Source organism: Phodopus roborovskii, unplaced genomic scaffold, assembly GCF_943737965.1.
Source record: "Phodopus roborovskii unplaced genomic scaffold, PHOROB, whole genome shotgun sequence".
In the NCBI taxonomy this organism is placed as follows: domain Eukaryota; kingdom Metazoa; phylum Chordata; class Mammalia; order Rodentia; family Cricetidae; genus Phodopus; species Phodopus roborovskii.
The window spans coordinates 19,819,827-19,839,383 of NW_026125444.1; the positions used below are offsets into that span (position 1 = coordinate 19,819,827).

Below are 19,557 nucleotides of genomic sequence, written 5' to 3' on the forward strand. Positions count from 1 at the left end.
TGGTTAGCAGGTAATTTCTCACTTTGTGAGAACGTTTACCACAATCTTAGAGCGATTAGACAAGTACAGAGTAAATCATGGGCACTCCTGGAATCATAGGCTTGCATGGAAGTGAACATTACCTTACATAAAGTCTTTCTGCTGGGATACCTGTCCAAGTGTCTGTTTGATCTCAGACAGCCAGCCCCTTTTTATTGATTCATGTGTCCCATGATAGTTGGTTTCAAAATAATTTGTGTAGGCTTCCTCATTTTGTCTTTGGGAGGTTGCCCTTGCTACAGACTTCTTAGGGCTCACACAGTTCACTACTGCATGCCTCCTCTTGTGGAAATGCCCCTTCTCAAATAATCTAACCAGTTCATCCTGGGAGAGCCTACATCCTACCTTATTTTTGGTTTGCAAACTTGACCGTGGCAATCAAAACCTAATTACTGCATTCTGTATCAGGGAGAGTTGGCACTGGGTAGTGTTTAATCTTCGTTCGCATTACCCAATCTGACAAAAGACTGAAATAAAACTTTGTTGTGGTGCCAGACCCAGGCTTGTGGCTGCCTGCCCACACTGGAAGAGCTGGACTCCTGATCCAGGACATAAAAGCACTGCTTGCCTCCTTAACCTGGGCACAGGTGTGTGTCTACTCACTTAGAACTGTTTCTGTAGCAACCATGGCCACCTTCGTGGGGCTCAGTACCAAAGCCAAGATGCCCATCGTGGGCCTGGGCACCTGGAAGGTGAGTGCACGGTCTTGGGCCACCTGCTCCCTTCAAAGGCCATTTTGGCATTTCTTCTTCTTTGTACATCATCTGCCCAGGGTCTTGAAGTCCATAGCCAGAGGCTTTTCTTTCTCAGGGGTTTCTCAGTACAAAATCTACTAGAGTGGATTTTGTAAAAATGATGATAGCTTCTATAGCAAGTATCAAGTGGATGTTATATGTAAAGCAGAAAATGGTTTCTGGGCAATTCCTCTCTTGGCAAGATTTTTCTTGGGACTCAGAAACTTCCTGCATTTTCTAAGTCTTTGATGTTACTTTGTTTCTGGTTGAGTGACTGAGAGAGAGGGTAAAAATTCTGAAATGACCCAGATCCCTTTGCTACCCTCGGAGAACTCCATCTGCAGTATCTGGCTTGGGAGCCTGTGTGAAAGGCAGAGTCTCAGATGCCAGTCTGGGCTTCTGAACTGGCCTCTGCCCTTTACCAAGACTCTACGTGGTTTTGGTATACAGTAAAAGCTGAGCACTGGAACCACAGAAAGCGTGGTTTGGCGGCACAGTTTCTGCCTGGCTATGTTAATCTGTCCTGGCAAAATGTTCTGAGTCCATTCTATTGCCCAGGGAAGCCGATTTCCCAGCCGTCTTTGAGACAAGCCTGACATTGTTCCATCTAGTAATTCGGCCTCTTTCCCCTCAGTGATTACATGACATTAGCCAGCGTTTCCCCACGACCTGTGCTTGGTTTTGGTTCCTTGAAACAGGGTAACACTCTGTTACCTTGAACTTGGAGCAATCCTTCTGCTTCAGCCTCCCTAGCGCTGAGATCACAGGCAGAAGCCACACTGTTTGTCGGGAGCTGGTTCTAAAGTCCTTCTGCTCTCCCGTCCCCCAAGGCTCAACTCCTACAGCTTCCTGTTCTCTGTCCATTCTTATACCCAGTTAGGACTTCTTTTTCTTTCAACACTGGGTTGAAACCTTACCAGAATAGCAAGATTTGCTCCAAAGCACAATTTCTCCTCCATCAACACAGTAAACAATCACTTGCAGAGCTCCAGGGAATCTATTTACCTGGAAAAATCAGCAGAGGTGAACTTTCAGAATTCCAACAGTGATGTAGAGAAGACTTACTAGATTCCTTTTCAGGATGAGGAGCCGGTGCTGGTGGGAAGGACAGTGTGCCCATCAGTGCGTGTGCAGGAGGGTGGGGCTTGGGCCTGGACCCCAGTGCCTCTGGGTGGCCGGCAGCGATCCTTGCCTCCATGATGGCATACCTGCTGATCTCTGCTACAGATGCCTCTCTGCGCTTGACAACCACAGAAAGAGTTTCTAGATTTTTGTGAGAGATGAAATGGTTTTTATTTGTCTGGGCTTGTTTTGTTGTTTTGAGACGGTCTCACAGAGCTCAAGCTGGCTTCCAATCATGGTGTGGCTGACCCTGGCTTTGAACTCCTGATCTTCCTGCCTCCAAAATGTGGATTTCATAACTATAAGCCAACACACGTTATATTTGGAGTTCTCTCTGTCTCTCTTCCTCTCTCTCTCTCTCTCGTGTGTGTGTGTGTGTGTGTGTGTGTGTGTGTGTGTGCGCGTGTGCGTGAGAGTGTGCATGTGTGATGTGCAGACCTCAAATTCATGCACTTCCTGCCTCTGCCTCCCTTGTGCTGGGACTCAGGCAAGCAGTACTATAGTCTGCTCCTGAGAGATGACTCAAAAGTTTTTATTTTCCCAAAGTACAATCTGGATGCTAGGTGAGATCAGACCATGGTATTTCCATGTGGCCTTTTCTCTTGTTCTAGTTTCTTCTTCTTCTCTTTTTTTAATCCGTGAAAAAGAATGTCCATTTACTCTTTCATTTTATGAAACAGTGATTCTCCAATGATTGCACCTCCTGAATCTTATAGTCAGGTGGTTGATAAAATCTTTACTGCAAGCAAGCAACATAAGGTGCCGGCTGTTACTATTCCCATTTGTCAATCACAATTTAGAGAGACTGGGAAATCTGTTCCGCCTCATACTGACACATGGTATCAGATTAGCTTGTAGTGATTGTAGTGATCATTTTTGAGGTTCGGGGTCTGAAAACTCCTCTTTGTCACTTCAGGGGTCAGGGAGTGGCAATTTTGGAGCCATCTATCACTGCCAGAACCTAGAGACCCTTCAAAATCAGCCTAGATTAGAGGGGGAAAGTAACAATTTATTACTAGAATGAAACATGGGATGATGTTCATGACAATGACATGTGTATGAAGATGGCATGATGAAACCCATCACTTCATATGCTAACCTAAAATAATTAGTTCAGTTCACTTTTTCTTTTCCTTTGAAACGTTCCCCAGCGTCCCCAGTGTCCACTTGGAAACGGAACCCCAGTGAGGCTGTGGTTTGGGGAATCTGGTCCATATAGAACCTTTAAGAGGAGGCCTCCGGTGCCTCTGATGGGCCTTGTCTTGTCTTTCAGTCTCCCCCAAGCAAAGTCAAGGAAGCTGTGAAGGCGGCCATTGATGCTGGATATCGCCACATTGACTGTGCCTATCTGTATGAGAACGAGAATGAGGTGGGAGACGGGATCAGAGAGAAGCTCCAGGAGAAGGCTGTGAAGCGGGAGGACCTCTTCATTGTCAGCAAGGTACAGTGACACGCTTGGTGACTGTGTCTCCAAGGCCGGTGGAAGATCTGGACCACACCAAGAGCCCTGTCCATCTTTCTTAGGTGGCTGAATTTCTCCTAATACCCTTCTCCTTTGTTATCATTGTATGTAAATGTCCACACTCCAAGGCAGTACTGGAAGAAGATGCTGCTGGCCCCCAACCCTTGTTGTTTTTCCTGTGGTGGGAACGGCTCCAACGAGTCTCTCAGTACCGTTGGCCTCTCTGTCTTCTCTTAGTTGGGTCCATTTGCTAAGTGGTAGGCAGAGGCTAGGGGGTACATGCAGGCTGCATTCCAGCCCACACTGCCTGGTGTGGCTCTGGCCCTGTGGTTTTTGCTTTGTTTTGTTTTTCTTCAGACATGGGCATTTTGGAAATGGTGGGCGCATTACTTATTGTGAACAGGAATCTCTTTATTCCAGATCAGTAAAGGGTGAACGGTAAAATATTATTAAAAAAAGAAGGGAGTGGGTATGTGAGGAGTTATAGGCTTTTTATTAGATGTAATTCATCAAAAGAGTCTAGTTCCAGGTTCTTGGGAACTGTGCAATAAGTAGACCCTCTGTGGCGAGTGGTCGCATCTGGATAAACTTGTATTTCATCACTTTGGGCCCAACAGGCTTCAGGTCGTGGGGGTACAAAAAGGGACAGCTCCTCAAGAGCATCAGAATGCTTGAAATGTAAGGACTAGTCACATGCTTGCCCCTTCTGGGAGGTGACAGCCAAGGAAAGAAATACTACAGGAACAAACATATTTAACCAAAGGCCAGATGTGCTTCAAGAAACAAGAGTACAGAGCATGGACGAACACATATGCACACCGTGGACTTACTGAATGTTGGTGGCCTACTAACTTTACTATAAACGGATGGCCTTTCCTGGGGTTAGGTCAGCTGCAAATCTCAAAGCAGGGTGACTCGAGTGGCCCTTTCTTTTCCCAGCCCTAACGCCCCGCCCACCCCGCCCACTCCGCCCACCCTTGTCACCTGCAGCTGTGGCCCACCTTCTTTGAGAAAAGCCTGGTGAAGAAAGCCTTTCAGAAAACGCTTACAGATCTGAAACTGGACTATCTGGACCTGTATCTAGTTCACTGGCCGCAGGGATTCCAGGTTAGAGCTGCTCTTTGCCCCATCTGTAGCACCAGTAGCTGAGCCTTAGCTGGGGGCGGGGGGGGGGGAGGGGGAGGGAAAACGGAGGCAGGCTCTCTTACACAGAGGACTCTGGCCCCAAAGGGAGTCTGGGTCAACAAGCCGCGCACGGGGATGGCACATGCTCAGGTTTGGCTTTAATTTTATTTTAGAGAAACTATGATTCCTGTCAGCCCAGATAAATATGACTGGCCTGTCACCTTCCCATTGGCTCCATGCCCATGGTCGACTCTCCGGGAATCTCATAGGATGGTCTAGCATAGCGTTCTTAGGGCTCCACACTCCTGCTACCCCCTAGTGCACTCATGGGTTGGCTGCCTATTGATGGTGGGAGGCAGTCAACCCACCCTGGAAAACTGCCAAATGCAATGCTGGGAACCTCCTCCTGCCTGCTCTCAAGAGCCTGGAGGAAGTGGAATTCTTAGTCTTTTCCCTTCAAGACCAGCTACGGTGTTGGTGGCATGATACCCCAAAGTCAGTCTTTACTCAGGTTGTGACAATAGATGCTGTCTACTGCTATACCCGTTCTTTTTAATGTTGCCTAATTGCCCTGAAATTAAAATCCCCTCCAAGTTTATATTGGTTTTGGTATGTTGGGTTAATTTTCATGGTGATAATGATGGCTCCTGCAATATCTTAACCGGGTTGTAAAGCCAAGCCAGCCGTGTCAGAAATAAAGGATTTCCATGTTGTGGTAGACTGAGCAGAGATAGGCCTGAGGCTGTCTTGAAGTGTGTTCTCCAGAGCTTGACCAGATGTCATGCAGGTGTGGGGGTTTGTTACTGCTCTCTCCTGAGACTTCTCTCCACAGGAACGGTTATCTACAAGCAGATTCCAATGGGTTTGTCGTTTTGCATTACAGCCAGGGAAGGAGTTTTTCCCCACAGATGATAAAGGCAACATTCTCACCAGTAAATACACATTCCTGGATGCTTGGGAGGTAGGTTTTAGTTTCTTTAAAGTGCGCTCAGAGAGAAAAATTTGTCAGATGCCCATTGTGTCTATCCTGGGATAACAGCCCATGTGCCTTGTATGGGATGCCATCACTGAACTCTCCAATTCTCTCATTACACTTTACTCATCACTAAATGGATTGAGGTTCCTTATGACACTATTTGCACTGAGATCTAAGTGAAGCAGGAGATACAGTGTATCACAATTTGATAGAAACATGCTGTAACGGAAACAGAGGGATGGGCTGGGAACTTGGAATAATTGGGCAACCTGGAGTAAAAATTTAACTCCTGTAGGTCTCAGTGTCTTTGTCATTAAAAAAGAATCATAAAACATAATAACGATGCATATCACTAGGGTGTAACAAGGATTAAAATAGCTAATTGCAGAAATGTAATCAAAGAGCTCAATGGTCATTAGCTTCCCCATGTTGCTTCCCCATGTACAGATGATAAAATCCTAACCTAGATGATTGGTAAGTTGTCATGTTATACAGAAAGCATGTGACACGATCATGACTGGATTCAGATCTGTGTGATCCAAGCCCAGCAGGCTTGGAACATCCTGCTTGGCAGTAAATACAAGAGCACACATCAGAAAACACACTGGCCTGCTTTTTAGATCAACTGAGGCCTTGACTTGCATAATCATGTAAAAACAAATTAAAGTATGATTGTTTTTCTCTAATAACTTTTACCACTGTATGAGTTAGGTTATCATTGCTATGATGAAATACCATGACCAAGGCAGCTTGCACTTCCAAAGCACTGTTCATCACCGGGGAAAGTCAGGACAGGAACTCAAGCAGGGCAGGAACCTGGAGGCAGGAGCTGATGCAGAGACCATGGAGGGTGCTGCTTACTGGCTTGCTATCCTGGACTTGCTCTACCTGCTTTCTCATAAAACCTGCCCAGGGATGTCACCACCCACCATGGGCTGGGCCCTCCCTCGTCAGTCACTAATTAAGAAAATGCTCTACAGGCTTGCCCACAGCCCAATCTTATGGAGGCATTCTCTCAGCTGAGGTTCCCTCCTCTCTGATGACTTTAGTTTGTATCAAGTTGACATAAAACTACCCAGTACATTTACTATCCTCTTGCAAATGCTTAAAAGGTAGGGCAAATCGAATGGACAAGTCGTAAACGGTTAGAAAAAACAGACTCCGAGAATTAGCATCCTGTTTGTCAGGCACTCCTGAGTTGTCTTATGCTCCAGACTTTAGGAAACTTGCCTTCTTTGGAGAGATTGGAATTGATAAAACAAACTGAAATGTGACTTGTGCATGGTCTGCCCCAAAGTGCTTATCTACTAGCACAGCCACTTTGAGCTTTAACTGGTCACGGTATGAAAATGTAGAGAGCAAACCCCATGTGACAGCCGAGGGTGAAGGCAGGAAAGCAGGCCACCCTGTCTGCCCAGTGGTAAGACTGGAAACCCTGGTGTGGAGGAACACTGTCCTGGGGGCTTGGCTTGCTTGCTGTTGTGAAGTTAGGCTGTGATTACCTGCACTGGATGTTCACAAATTGCTAGGGAATGAGTCTTTTTTCTTTGTGGGTATAGTCACTCCTAACTTGACCATGCTTCTTAAATCCAATTAAACGCACTCTTTCAAGAACTAGACTTCAGAAAAATTGTTTCTTTGGTCTGTTTATCGTTGTTACCCCATCTGGGGTGAATAGATGTTTGTTCATCTATTTAATGATAGTTAACACAACACCTGGACATGTATTTAAAGGACTTATCCTTGGCAAGTGAATCATTAAATTTGCCCACTAGTAACATAACATCTGTTACAAGGAATTTGGAAGGATGGGGGACTGGAGGCTGGAAGGTTAGCTCTGGTAGATTGCTTGTAGAGCAGGTACAAGGCCCTGGGTTTAAATAAACAAAGGCATTCTTTTTAACACTTGAGTTTATATGGATGGGTCTTCAACACTGGATGAGGCTTCTGGTGTTAGATGTGAAAGGAAAAACAATTAAACCCCAAACTACAACAATAGGGAGGTTCTATATTACCTCACTTGATCTTATGTACACAGAATCAACAATGTTTTAATGTGTGCACTGACACAGAGTTCCTGATTTCCTTGCTCATTTTGCATTGAGCTAAGGGTACTAAGAGGGTACCTAGATAAGATGGCAACTGTATATATTGATGAAAACATGGCCTCTTAAATATCTTAATACTCTATTGTTCGTTTTGTCATACTGAAATGGGAATTCTGCCATAGTATCTTACACTGGGGCTAATTTGCTGTCTTGTTAATAAATTCAAGGCTGATTCCTACATAAAAACTTCACAGAGATTAAAAAAAAAAAAAAAAGATACTATCCTGCTCTGATTTGATTTTGCCAGGATTGAATATGCCTGGATAGGGTAGTTTCATGGACCCATAACCAATCCAATAGAGAGTTCATCAGCCACAATCTATAACAGAGGAAGGGAAGAGAGTATAAAGAAGGGAAGATAGATCATACACACAAGCCAAACCTGACCCAGGTCACAGAGTAGCACTTATCTTATTTCTCACTGGGAAGGTGCTGGGACCTTCAGATCTCATCAATGCTAAACTGTCTTGCCTAGTGAAGTCTCCCTTACTGAAGGGCTTCTAACCTGGTATGGTAAAGTCTGAAGAGGGCATTTTGAATACCCTAATGTCTATGCTGCATCCCAAAGGAAATCCCTGGGAGTGGAGTCTAGATACCTGTAGCATAACAAATAAAAGACCCAGAGACTTCAAACTGAAGATCAGAAAAGCAAAGCAGCTGGGCACTAACTCGCACTCTGAGACTGAATTATGATCCTGGCTCAACCAAAGTGTTTTCCTCTGTGTGGCTGGAGAATACCGAGACTTTAATGTCTTCCTATCCTTAGTGTGGCTGGAGAATGAATGCCAGCTCTGAGACCCTGTCCTGCCTTAAATACATCTCATGAGTCCTGGGATTAAAGGCATGTAATCCCAAGTGCTAAGATCATCTTTGTGTGAGCTGTTTCTCTTTAGGACTGGGTATATTTCTTGTGGCTCAGCATGGCCTTGAACTAAGAGATCCATCTACCTCTTAATCCTGAGTCCTTGGATTTTAAGGTGTGTACCACCACTGCCTGATCACCATAGCTGACTTTACTTTCCCAATCCTCAAAGCTTTAATAAATCACCACAGAAGACACCCATTTCTTTTAGAGCCTTCAGAAGGTCCAAGGTGCAGCCAAGATTGAGAAACGATAGAAAAGATGTCAGCTGAACACAACCTGCTCATCCTTATCTCTATGTTTTGCTTTTCCTTCCCCCAAATCTGCTCATGATTTTATCACCTTTCCTTGTGTTATTTTTCTATGCCCAGTTTGAACTCTACTCCTAGTGTGTGTGTGTGTGTGTCCGGGATCCTGTGGATTCTTTCCTTCCTTCCTTGGTCCTTGAAGCAATGTCAACTGTCAACTAAGCTGAGGTAGCTTCAGCACTGAGGCAGCTGGCTCACGGAGGGGATACCCCAGAACTTTAATTAGAATCTCAAGTGGGCTGGGTGTGGTGGCATATCCCTTTAATCCCAGGACTCCAGAGGTTGAATCCTACAAGTTCAAGGCCAACCTGGTCTACAAAATGAGACTCTGTGGGAAAAAAAGAACCTCAAGCAGAAAGCACATTGCTTACTTTTTTTTTTTTAAGATGGGGTTTCTCTGTGGCTTTGGAGGCTGTTCTGGAACTAGCTCTTGTACACCAGGCTGGTCTCGAACTCACAGAGATCCTCCTGCTCTGTCTCCCGAGTGCTGGGATTAAAGGTGTGTGCCACCCCTACCCAGCTCATTGCTTACTTTTACACTCTAGAAACTCCCAACAGGGATGTACAATAAACGAAATATCATTGCGTGTTCAATTTGGGTTGCCATAAGCTCTTTATAGGCAAAAAATAATAAACCCTAGGTCTTTGAGGTTGAAGCATTTTTTGTAGGACAAGCTGTGAATGGGACAACTTTCAGCCAGAATTCAGTTCTAGGTCAGGGTCTCTTACCAGGCCCAGTATATCTGCCTGGCATTCCCCACTGCACATCAAGCTGTGGTTTTCAAGGAAGAAAAATCTTAGAGCCTAGACTAACAGCCAGTCCTGATGATCAGGAATATAACCCTAGACAAGCTGGAGACAGAGGCAGGAGGATCACAAGTTCAAATCCTGGCTGAAGACTACAGAGTAAGTTTTCCGGGACGGAAACACTGTGACCATTTACAACTCTCAGGTCCACCTTTATTGCTGAGGGAAGTCAGGGCAGGAACCTGGAGGCAGGAATGGATGCAGAAGTCACAGAGTGTGCTGCTTACCTGTTTACCCAGCCTGCTTTCTTATTTTCCCTAGGGCCATCTGCCCAGGTCTCACACCCCCAACAGTGGGCTGGACCTCCCTCCCACATCAGTCACTAATTAAGAAAATGCCCTACAGACTTGCCCATAGGCAAATCTTAGAGAGACGAGTTTTTTAATTGAGTTTCTTTTCCCACATAACTCTAGCTTTTGTCAAGCTGACAGCTTTTGTCAAGCTAGCCATCACAAAGGTTTGGACAGAGAATGCATCACGGAAAAGTGCCGGCTCAGGACCCCCAAGATCAAGTTCTCAAACCATGTTCTCAGCACAAAGGAGATTTATTTGCTCTGAGGGACACAGGGCAGGGATTAAGAGACAAAGACAGAAGATAGAGGACAGGGGTATTTGTCAGGGTGTGTGTGCGTGTGTGTATGAGAGAGAGAGAGAGAGAGAGAGAGAGAGAGGGAGAGAGGAAGCACTGCTTCTGGATAGCAGTTTATAAAGGTCCAAGGGAGACCCCGTGTTAGGATGAAGTGTTTAATTTTAGTTGGGCATGTTAATTAAGGGAGCCAACAGGGCTTTTGATTGCTGGGCCTTGCTAATTAGCTTCAGGAAGAGGAAGGGCCCAAATAAAGGAATAGACCTTGGTGGCTAGCTTTACGAATATAATCTAATGGTTTCTAGCAAGGCAGAGGGAATGAGAGTAAAGGGCAAGGCCTTCCAGAACCATGCTGGCCACATGAGCTGGCCAGAGTCCCTTCAATCATGACATTTAAAAATGGGCCAGGAATATAGCTCAGTGGTAGCCTATTTAGTATTTAGTGTTTAAGAGGTCCTAGGTTTAATAACCCTCAATAGCAGAAAATAACTAATTTTAAAAGATATCCCACAGAAGCCATGCCATTGCACAGACTAGCGCCTTCTCCATGAATGACCCGGGTTTGGATGCACACAGAGCAGAAAACATTCAAAGCTTTCGCATATTTCACATTATTTGAGCTTGGGCAGTAGGGCTTGAAACAGCCAGAGGTACCTTGGATCAAAAGTTGCCTTCAGTGCTTTGGCCAAACTTGCAATAGTGGATTCATTGCAAAGTATCCTGTACCATTGTAAAGCTGAGCCAGCATCCCTGATTCCTCCTACAACCATCTAACCAGTATCCCTTCCTGTGACAGGTCATGGAGGAACTGGTGGACCAGGGGCTGGTGAGAGCCCTGGGCATCTCCAACTTCAACCACCTGCAGATTGAAAGGCTCCTGAACAAGCCTGGACTCAAGCATAAGCCAGTGACCAACCAGGTAAGTTCGCTTTGGTGAAAGAGTACCATTCACGACTGCTTCCACATTCGAGGACCAATGGACTGAGCTGTCTTTCAGGGATCAGCATCGAGGGGGGACATAGACCTCGGGTCTGGTCTACAGTGCATCTATCAGTGGGTAGTATTAGGCCTGTGTGTTGGTCTTTTCCTAGAGTTGCCTCTGAGCCACTCAGGAAGGCCAACTTCCCTAGCGATGGATGTGACAGAGGTGCTTTCTCTTCCAGGTCGAGTGTCACCCATACCTCACTCAGGAAAAACTGATCCAGTACTGTCACTCCAAGGGAATCACTGTCACAGCCTACTGCCCCCTGGGCTCCCCAGCTAGGCCTTGGTGAGGCTTCAGAGTGGTGACTTTCTATCACCCGAAATCCACCTTTCATAATTGGTTAATATTGCTATGAATTTCTAAGGCACCTGGGGGGGGGAAAATGTGTCTAGAGTAATGTGTTTGACCAGAGGACTGGTACATGGCTTGTGTGACAGGGGTTGTGGGAGGAAGAGAGGGAAAAGGGAGAGAGATTCAGTAAGAGAGAGAGAGAGAGAGAGAGAGAGAGAGAGAGAGAGAGAGAGAGAGCACATCTGATGCTCCATTTCTGCCGGGTCTCACATTGGTAAAGCTCCTGATCCCACGGACAGGTCCATGGGAAAGATAAAACTTTTCAGGTCCTTCTGGTTGCCTTACCAATGGGAAAGGCTGTGATGTTCATCTTTGACACTATCCTGGCAGTGACATTCACTGTGATTATATTCACTCCAGCTATCTTTCTGCATTTAGGGCCATGCCGGGGGACCCGTCACTCCTAGAGGACCCCCGAATTAAGGAGATAGCTGCAAAGCACAACAAAACCCCAGCCCAGGTAAAACACTGTTGTCCAGTTGACCCCTCCTTCCCCTCCGTTCTCCAGCAACCCTTCTTCCTACTCTTGCTTTATTGTGTCGCCTGCTTTTAATCCTTTGGAGAAGAACTGGGAAACGTGAGTCTGTTGGGATGCCCAGGAAATACATCTGGGATCAGCGAAGCCAGGACTGCCTGTATCCATCAGCTTCTTCTTCTCATGTACCCAGGCCACGCCACGCCATGGGAGCATGTCTTTGGGTCTGGGTGCTAACTGTGCTGGGTCTTGGCCTTTCGAACACTAATTTCTCCATTCCTAACCAGGGGAATCGTGGTATTGTTTCCAGGACCAAGGGCTTGAGGGCAGAGCTGTAATAGCCACAGATGCATCTCCCTTACCCTTGGAGATGCTCCTAAGTGGACACCTGTTATCCCCCTCAATGTGCACAGGTTCTGATTCGCTTCCACATCCAGAGGAATGTGGCTGTCATCCCCAAGTCTGAGACACCGGCACGTATACGTGAGAACCTTCAGGTAATATCCGAGATGGTCATCTGCTATTCTTTAGTGAGTAGGAGACAGGGACCTTGCCCTTAACTTTCTCATTCCATCCCATTTTGCCAGTGTGCCCTTTCCTCTACTGTCCTCCTTGTGAACTCTTGTCCCAGGGAGCTGGCCTCAAAAAATGTGATGGCTATTCTTGGTTGTTGACTTGGCTACATCAGGATGAACTACAATCCAGAAATGGAGGGCATGCCTGTGAGAGATTATTTTTGCTTGCTGTGAAGTGGTGAATCCACTTGTAGTCCGGACCTTTGAGTCAGGAAGACACATGCCTTTGATTTGGATCTTGAGACAGGAAGACACTAATTTGGGTCACCCCTTCTGTTGGAAGCCTATATAAAGACATGGAAGAAGCAAGCTTTTTCTCTTCACCTGCTTGCTCTCACCTTGCTAGCATATCCATTTCTTTGCTGGCATTGGAGCTTTCTTCTTTAGGATTCCAGCATATACTGAAGACCAGCTGAGACATCTAGCCTTGTGAACTAAGCAACTACTGGATCCTCGGGCTTTCTGTTCACAACGAGCTCCAATGAAATGTTTTCATTATTAAGAGTAGCCATGGTCATGGGTGTCCCCTCACAGTAATAGAACACAAACTAAGGCAACAGAATTGAGATGAATCACCATTTAGCAAAGATAGGTAGAAGGCAGGGACTAGAAACAGCAGCTTTTAGTATTGCAAATAGCCCTGCTTATCATTGAGCTCTTAGATCATGGGCCATAGCCTGTCTTACCCATGCATAGCCTGTTCTGGCCTACACAACCCGCCTGCTTGCAAAGAGGAATGGGTTAAATTTGAAGACATACCTCCTAAAAGATTACTATCTAGTTGTCCCTCAGGGATCACAGTCTCTGTCCACTAAGCATAGCTGCAAACCCAGTCTCCCTCCTTTTGAAGTACTAAACCCTATAAACAATCCAGTCTTAATTTAGAGAACGGTTTGTACGCAATGTGGGCCTAACGGGAGGAACAGTAGACCTCAGGTCTCACCAGCACTTTACTTGCTAATGATGTTTTTGGAACTCTTGCTTCTCTAGGTCTTTGACTTCAAGTTGAGTAATGACGAGATGGCCACCATTCTCAGCTTCAACAGAAACTGGAGGGCCTGTTCCTTACCTATGTAAGTAGTGTTGGGTTCAGGGGGATGCTCAGGAGTTTTACTAAAATTGTGCAGGGTCAGCTCAAGAGAATAACGAGGCAGGCAGGATGACTATTTTCAGGCAGTTGTGAAAAATTAAAACTTGAGGAAAGACACTGCGTCCCAAACTTTGCAAATAGAGAAAAGGCATGCTATTCCACTATACAACACAAGGCTAGTTGTTGAAGAAACACCATATACAAATGATGTAGAGGGGGAAAAAGTATGACAAAGGGCATAAGAATTAATGGGTCCTGCTAGAGCTTATACGTTCTTCACGTGTGATGACCCAGGAGCAGTTTTGCTGAATAGAATAGGATTGGTGCTGAGAGCAGCAGGTGCAACTCACCAGGTGTGTATGGGGTGAAAGGTAAAGTGCTTGAGTAAGGAGGGCTAATGAAGCCAGAACCAAATAGGCGAAGGCTATTGCAGGAAGAAATAAGGTTAGCGACAGCCTTGGGCTAAGGGCACACAGGTGGTATAGAGTGTGGGAAGGACTTTGACTTTAGCTATTCGGGAGCTGGGAAGCCAGGAGAGGATTTTGTGAGGTTTGTATACCTCACAGGTTGGAATGACAAAGTGACTTTTTGCACTTAGAAATTACAGGGAGACTAGTAGAATAATCTAGGGAAGCGATTATAGTCATTGGACCCGCTTCTTAGTGGGTGATAGGCGAAATTAGGGAGATTGAATTCTGGATAAATGGGAAAACAGAGCAAATTGAATTTGCTAACAAAACAACAATAACCAATCAAATGTGGGATTTGTTGGCTTGGCTTTGTTATTGCTTGAGCAACTCAAGAGCAGAATTGTCACTTACGGTAGCCATGAGTTTGAGAAATGCTTATGATACCTATTGGGCACTGAATAGGGAATGCCAGATGGAGTAGGATTTATGGGTGCAAGCCATTGGTTGATAATAAGCTTCAGCTTGCTGGCTTCCAATCCAAACTCTGTCACTTACTCATTTTCTGTGAAGCATCAGGTAGATTTGGTAACCTCACCAAATTGTTTTCTTATATTTACAGAGTAGTGATGATAGTACAAATAACAGAAAACGTACACTGAATTTTAGGATCCTAAACTCTTTGCTTATATTATTATTTTACTTAACACAACAAATCTGTCAATGTCACCATGATTCCCCACTTTACAACGATGTGGGAATGAACCAAAACAGGATTTGTGAGGGTCTTGGCTGTGTGCCAGGTTTCTAGTGAGCTATCATTATGACATTATTCTAAGGACTTGGCCACATTTCCCCTCAAATGCTCATTTGAGGGAAGGCCATAGTATGGGTCCCCTTTTGTGTTCCCATGGTCCTGTGGGAGAGGAGGCTAAGAGAACAGAAAGGTTGTTGAGTGCATCACATAATAATGCCTATGAGATAACATATGTGTCCTTTGTGGAACACTGTCTTCTGTGTGCATTTTGCTGCAGGACAACTAATGCGGAGGACTACCCTTTCCATGTGAACTACTGAAGCATCATCCCCTGATGAGGGTTCTTTCTTCAATGATGTGCAAAGTCCTCCTGAGATGTTTTTAAGCCAAGGCTGTTTAGTATATCATATCATATCAAGCAGGTCTTGATGTTGGCCAACTCAAGGCAATGTTGTGTTCAAATCCTCATTGTTCAACCAGGAGCAGACTACTTCAGAGAAATGTGACTCAACGAAGTGAACAGTACTCTCTTGCATATGATTTGATGTGCTTGCCAAACGCCAGGGGCTATGATAATGCTGAAGGCACAAAGATGAAATAATAAAAGCAGTTAACAGTGACCAACATGTCCAACACAGTTTGAAGTGTTCACTGAATCCAGATCTTACCATTCACATTTCACTTGGCAAATAATAGAGGCATGGAGAGGCCAAGACTTGCTCACAGTCACCCAGGTAGTAAGTGGCTAAACCAAATATCAAAGGCAGGTGTTCTCAGGGACAGCTCAAGCCATTGTGTTGCTTTCTTCCACCCGTATCCTCTCTTGTTCCCTCCCTTTGTCCTTTCCCTGTGACCTTCTCAATGATTGTTGCTTTCCCATCTTGACTTTAATGTGTCAGCATGCTCGTGGTGGCCAAGCCTATGAAACCCGCAGATACCACTGTGGAAAACAAGTGGGTCTGGAAGTGAAAATACCATTGACTTCTGTCTTAGTTAGGGTTTCTATTGCTGTGAAGAGACACCGTGACCACGGCAACTCTTATAAGGTAAATATTTAATTGGGGCTGGCTTTCCGTTTCAGAGGTTTTGTCCATTGTTGTAATGAAGAGAAGCAGGGCAGTGTGTAGGCAGATGTGGTGTTGGAGAAGGAGCCAAGAGTTCTACAGCAGGCAGTAGGAAGGGAAACTAAGCCAGTAGGCCTGGCTTGAGCTTCTAAGACCTCAAAGTTTACCCATCCTCTAACAAAGGAACATACCTGCTCCAACAAAGCTACACCTACTCCAGCAAGGCCACACCTCCTAACGGTGCCACTCCCATTAGGCCTATGGGTTCCAGGTTCTCTGGCAGGAAAGGCTGTGGATGAGCCAGTCCTCTTGGTCCCTCCTTGGGGCTGAGCAGGATGGAGAGTGCCGACGACCCAGACCCCCCTCCTACTCACCAGAGAGAATCACACTGAGTCCTGAGTCTTGTCAAAGCATCTGGCATGAGCTTATATAGCATTGAGAAAGAGGGTGGGACCTCAGGATGGGGTGAGGTGTAACGGCCAATAATATTTCACCAGGTAGATTTTCTGCCCTGCCTTTCCCCATGAAGTGTATGATGGTTGGGGACAGGTGGTCACCTATATTTCCAGGTCTCCTAGTTGGATGGCTTCCTCTGGGATCGCTCAGTAGGGGCCTCTGTAAGGAGGTTGAAGATCTGCAGAAAGAAAAGCAGCTGTCTTCTTGAGTGGTATTTCAGTAGAAGTAACATTTTCCCACTTAATCCCAGCTTGAAAGAAAGTCATTGATTCTGAGTGCTGCCAGTTGACATCACTTCTGGGGGTAGAGAATCCCCCTTCCTCCTGTATCCTCCCATCTCTAGGCTTTGTGGTCTCTCCCTGCTGCTGCCAACCTTGGAATTACCTCCTACTCTTTTGTTTGATGTCCCAGCTCTTCCACCAAGGCTGCAGAAGGGTGGAGCATGCTTTTGAGGCTTTAATGTATTCTACATTGGCTCTCCCTGATGTCTGGACATTGCTGGAATACCTGTGGCTCTTTGCTTTGTAGCTGCTGGACTCATTTCTCCCTCTGCCTTCCCATGTTGTTCTGATTCCAGCCATTGGATTCATGACCTACCTTCACCCAGCATGCCCTAACTCTAGTTGCAAGGATCCTTTCTTTGAATGAATCTCATTCTGAGGTCTAGGCAGACACAGACTTTTGGTAAAACTCTTTACATATTGTCTGAAGTATTACAATGACCTTATTTGAGTGCCCCATGCTTCTTAAAGTGTATTTGTGTACCTTTTTTTTTTTTTTAAATAATCATTTATCTTTACATTCATTTGTTACTCACTCAGAGAGGATAAGGTTACCCTGGAGCTGGAGTTACAGCCAGTTGGAAGCCATTATGTAGATGCTGGGAATTGAACTGGAGTCCTCTAGAAGGGCATCCAGTACTCTTAACCACTAAGCCATCTCTATAGCCCTGTACTTCTTTTTATTTTCAGTACATCCCAGTATATTCAACTCAGTCAGTAATACAGAAGTGGAATGTGTTAGCAGATTAAGTGCATATCTAGAATAGGGATGAAAACACTTGTTAACTTTTTTTGGTGTTTCCATTGTTCTAGAAAAAGAAAACACATTTGCAGGGATGAGCTTCAAATTATGCAATTCTGCATATGAGTTAAATGTTTATTATACTTATATATTTAATATAATTGTTCCATAATAAAAGAGGCATACTACAATTAAATAATATTATGTAGTAATAGATACATGCCAGGACCCACCATAGTCTAAAGAACTATTGATGGCTACTGAGGGAGATGTGGCTCCTGGCCATGCTCACATGGATGGTCCCACACTCATGTACATGTAGGCAATGCTAATTAGATTCAGCAGATTGAACAACAACAACAAAAAGTAGAAGATGGAGTTGGAATTATGGACATAGGTAGTTGTGTAACTGTAGATATATCCCTGCCAATTGCATTAAGAGAAGCTAAAATGTTGAGGGACTGGGGTCGGGGGATTTCTGTGAGTTTGAGGCAAGCCTGAGCTTCACAGTGAGTTCTGGGCCAACTGGGACTATATAGTGAGAGCCTTTGTCAAAGGGGGAAAAGAAGAGGAGGAGGAAGAGGAAAAAGGAGGATGTGGAAAGAAACTAGAATTACATTGGGAAGTAGCTGTTCTAGGGTTGATGCAGGGAAAGATAACCTTCAATAGCTTTTTTTTAGCCAGACAGTAGGGGATCATTGAGCAGATGATGATGTCCACTAACGGTACAAAACCCAACCCAACAGAGCATTCAGACTGATGGCACTAGTCGATAATAACTCTTGAATAACATGAGATTCATAATAACCCACTAAAATGGGGAAAAAATGAGAACAGAAAACCCTCCTCTGAGTATTTTGTTACCCAATCGGTATAGAGGAGACAACAGTTATAAAAGCCCCATGTTGATAACCATAATTAGCAATTAATCACTCAACAGCAGAGGATGAACTAGTAAGCAAATGTTTGGTGACCAAGTGAATGTTTGCCTGCCACTTATTAGTTGCCTATACTTCTTCCTTATGTAATTACTAAAGGAAAACAACAGAGGAATCTGATAGAGACCACATACTAGTTTTCTGTTGATACGTATTAAATCATCACGAACTTGATAGCTTGAAATAACATGCATTAATGGTATCTAACTTCTGTAGATCAGACATGAGGCAGATTTAGCTGTGTTTTCTTAATCTCCTAAACTAAAACCAAAGTCCCAGCCAGGCTGGATTCTTATCTGGAGTCTTTTGAGTAAGGGATTCCACCTTGCAATCTCACTCAAGTTATTGGTAGGGTTTGGTTCCTTACATTTGTGGGACCTTGGATCCCTGTTCCCTGCAGGCTGTCATCTGGGGATATGCACCAACCCTGGCTCTGGTCTTTACTGAGATAAATCTGAAGCTCCTTGGAGGTGACGCCCAACCACACTTAAATTTTGTTTTTGTTTTGTTTTGTTTTTACTTCTGCAACTGGCCAGACAAAACGCTGTTTTTAAAGAGGAAATTTGTTTAGATCAGGCCTTCCTGGGTAGCTGTCCCTTCCCCTAGTAAGAATGCAGTCATGGATGTGAGGTCATAGGGCCACCTTACAGCTCTGCTCCTCATGCTGTGGTAGTCAACCAAATAATCAATTCAACATTGCTGGTAACAGGGCAAACTGAAATCATAGACGACAACGATTCAGGAAGAAGAGCTGGCTTTAGGTTTGTGCCAGGAGAAACCTGCAGCTCAGTCACCTGCAATCTTTAAAATCAGGAAAGACGGACAAGGAACGTGGAGCCATCACAGATTCAAAGAAAACACACACACACACACACACACACACACACACACACACACACACACAGAGAGAGACACGGAAAACGGATGTGTAAAGGTGGTGTATGATTCCAGCTGGGTCTCTTCCCTATGAAGGACATTGTTGCAGCAACTGTAAAACCCCAATGGATGAAAGGACAATAAGGGATTAAGATCAGCATCCTCCTTGCAATACAGGTGGTGTATTGACAGGTGCCAGTCCTGTGCAAGAATTCCACAGCGAAGTAGCCAAAGGCAACAGTGTATCACGTCTTCAAATTACATTCAAATTACTCAGTAAAAAGTACTATTGCTATTGTTATCTGAGGATTGTTTCTGAAATTATCTTTAGGGGTGGGAAAGGAATCATTAATAATCAAAGTAAACAACAAAGACAAAGTACATTTCAGCTGAATTGAGATGGAAAAAAAATAATGCATTTTGGGGACTGA

The 19,557-nt window shown here is 44.9% G+C and overlaps 1 protein-coding gene across 1 annotated transcript; it reads left to right on the forward strand.

Annotated features, from left to right (window-relative positions):
• The first annotated feature begins 665 nt into the window (after window positions 1–665).
• Window positions 666–15,380, forward strand: LOC127215422 (aldose reductase-related protein 2). Its single transcript, XM_051175881.1, has 10 exons — window positions 666–731; window positions 3,169–3,336; window positions 4,348–4,464; window positions 5,366–5,443; window positions 10,926–11,048; window positions 11,293–11,399; window positions 11,844–11,925; window positions 12,354–12,437; window positions 13,506–13,588; window positions 15,047–15,380. Exons 1-10 carry the CDS (start codon window positions 666–668, stop codon window positions 15,087–15,089), a joined length of 951 nt encoding a protein of 316 aa, XP_051031838.1. The 3' UTR covers window positions 15,090–15,380.
• Window positions 15,381–19,557: the final 4,177 nt, after the last annotated feature.

Bases quoted from the DNA above. Each gene is read 5' to 3' on its own strand.
- LOC127215422 (XM_051175881.1), top strand. From the start codon at position 666: ATGGCCACCTTCGTGGGGCTCAGTACCAAAGCCAAGATGCCCATCGTG. The intron at 4,465-5,365 runs GTTAGAGCTGCT...TTTGCATTACAG, and splicing joins ACTGGCCGCAGGGATTCCAG to CCAGGGAAGGAGTTTTTCCC. The intron at 12,438-13,505 runs GTAATATCCGAG...TTGCTTCTCTAG, and splicing joins GTATACGTGAGAACCTTCAG to GTCTTTGACTTCAAGTTGAG.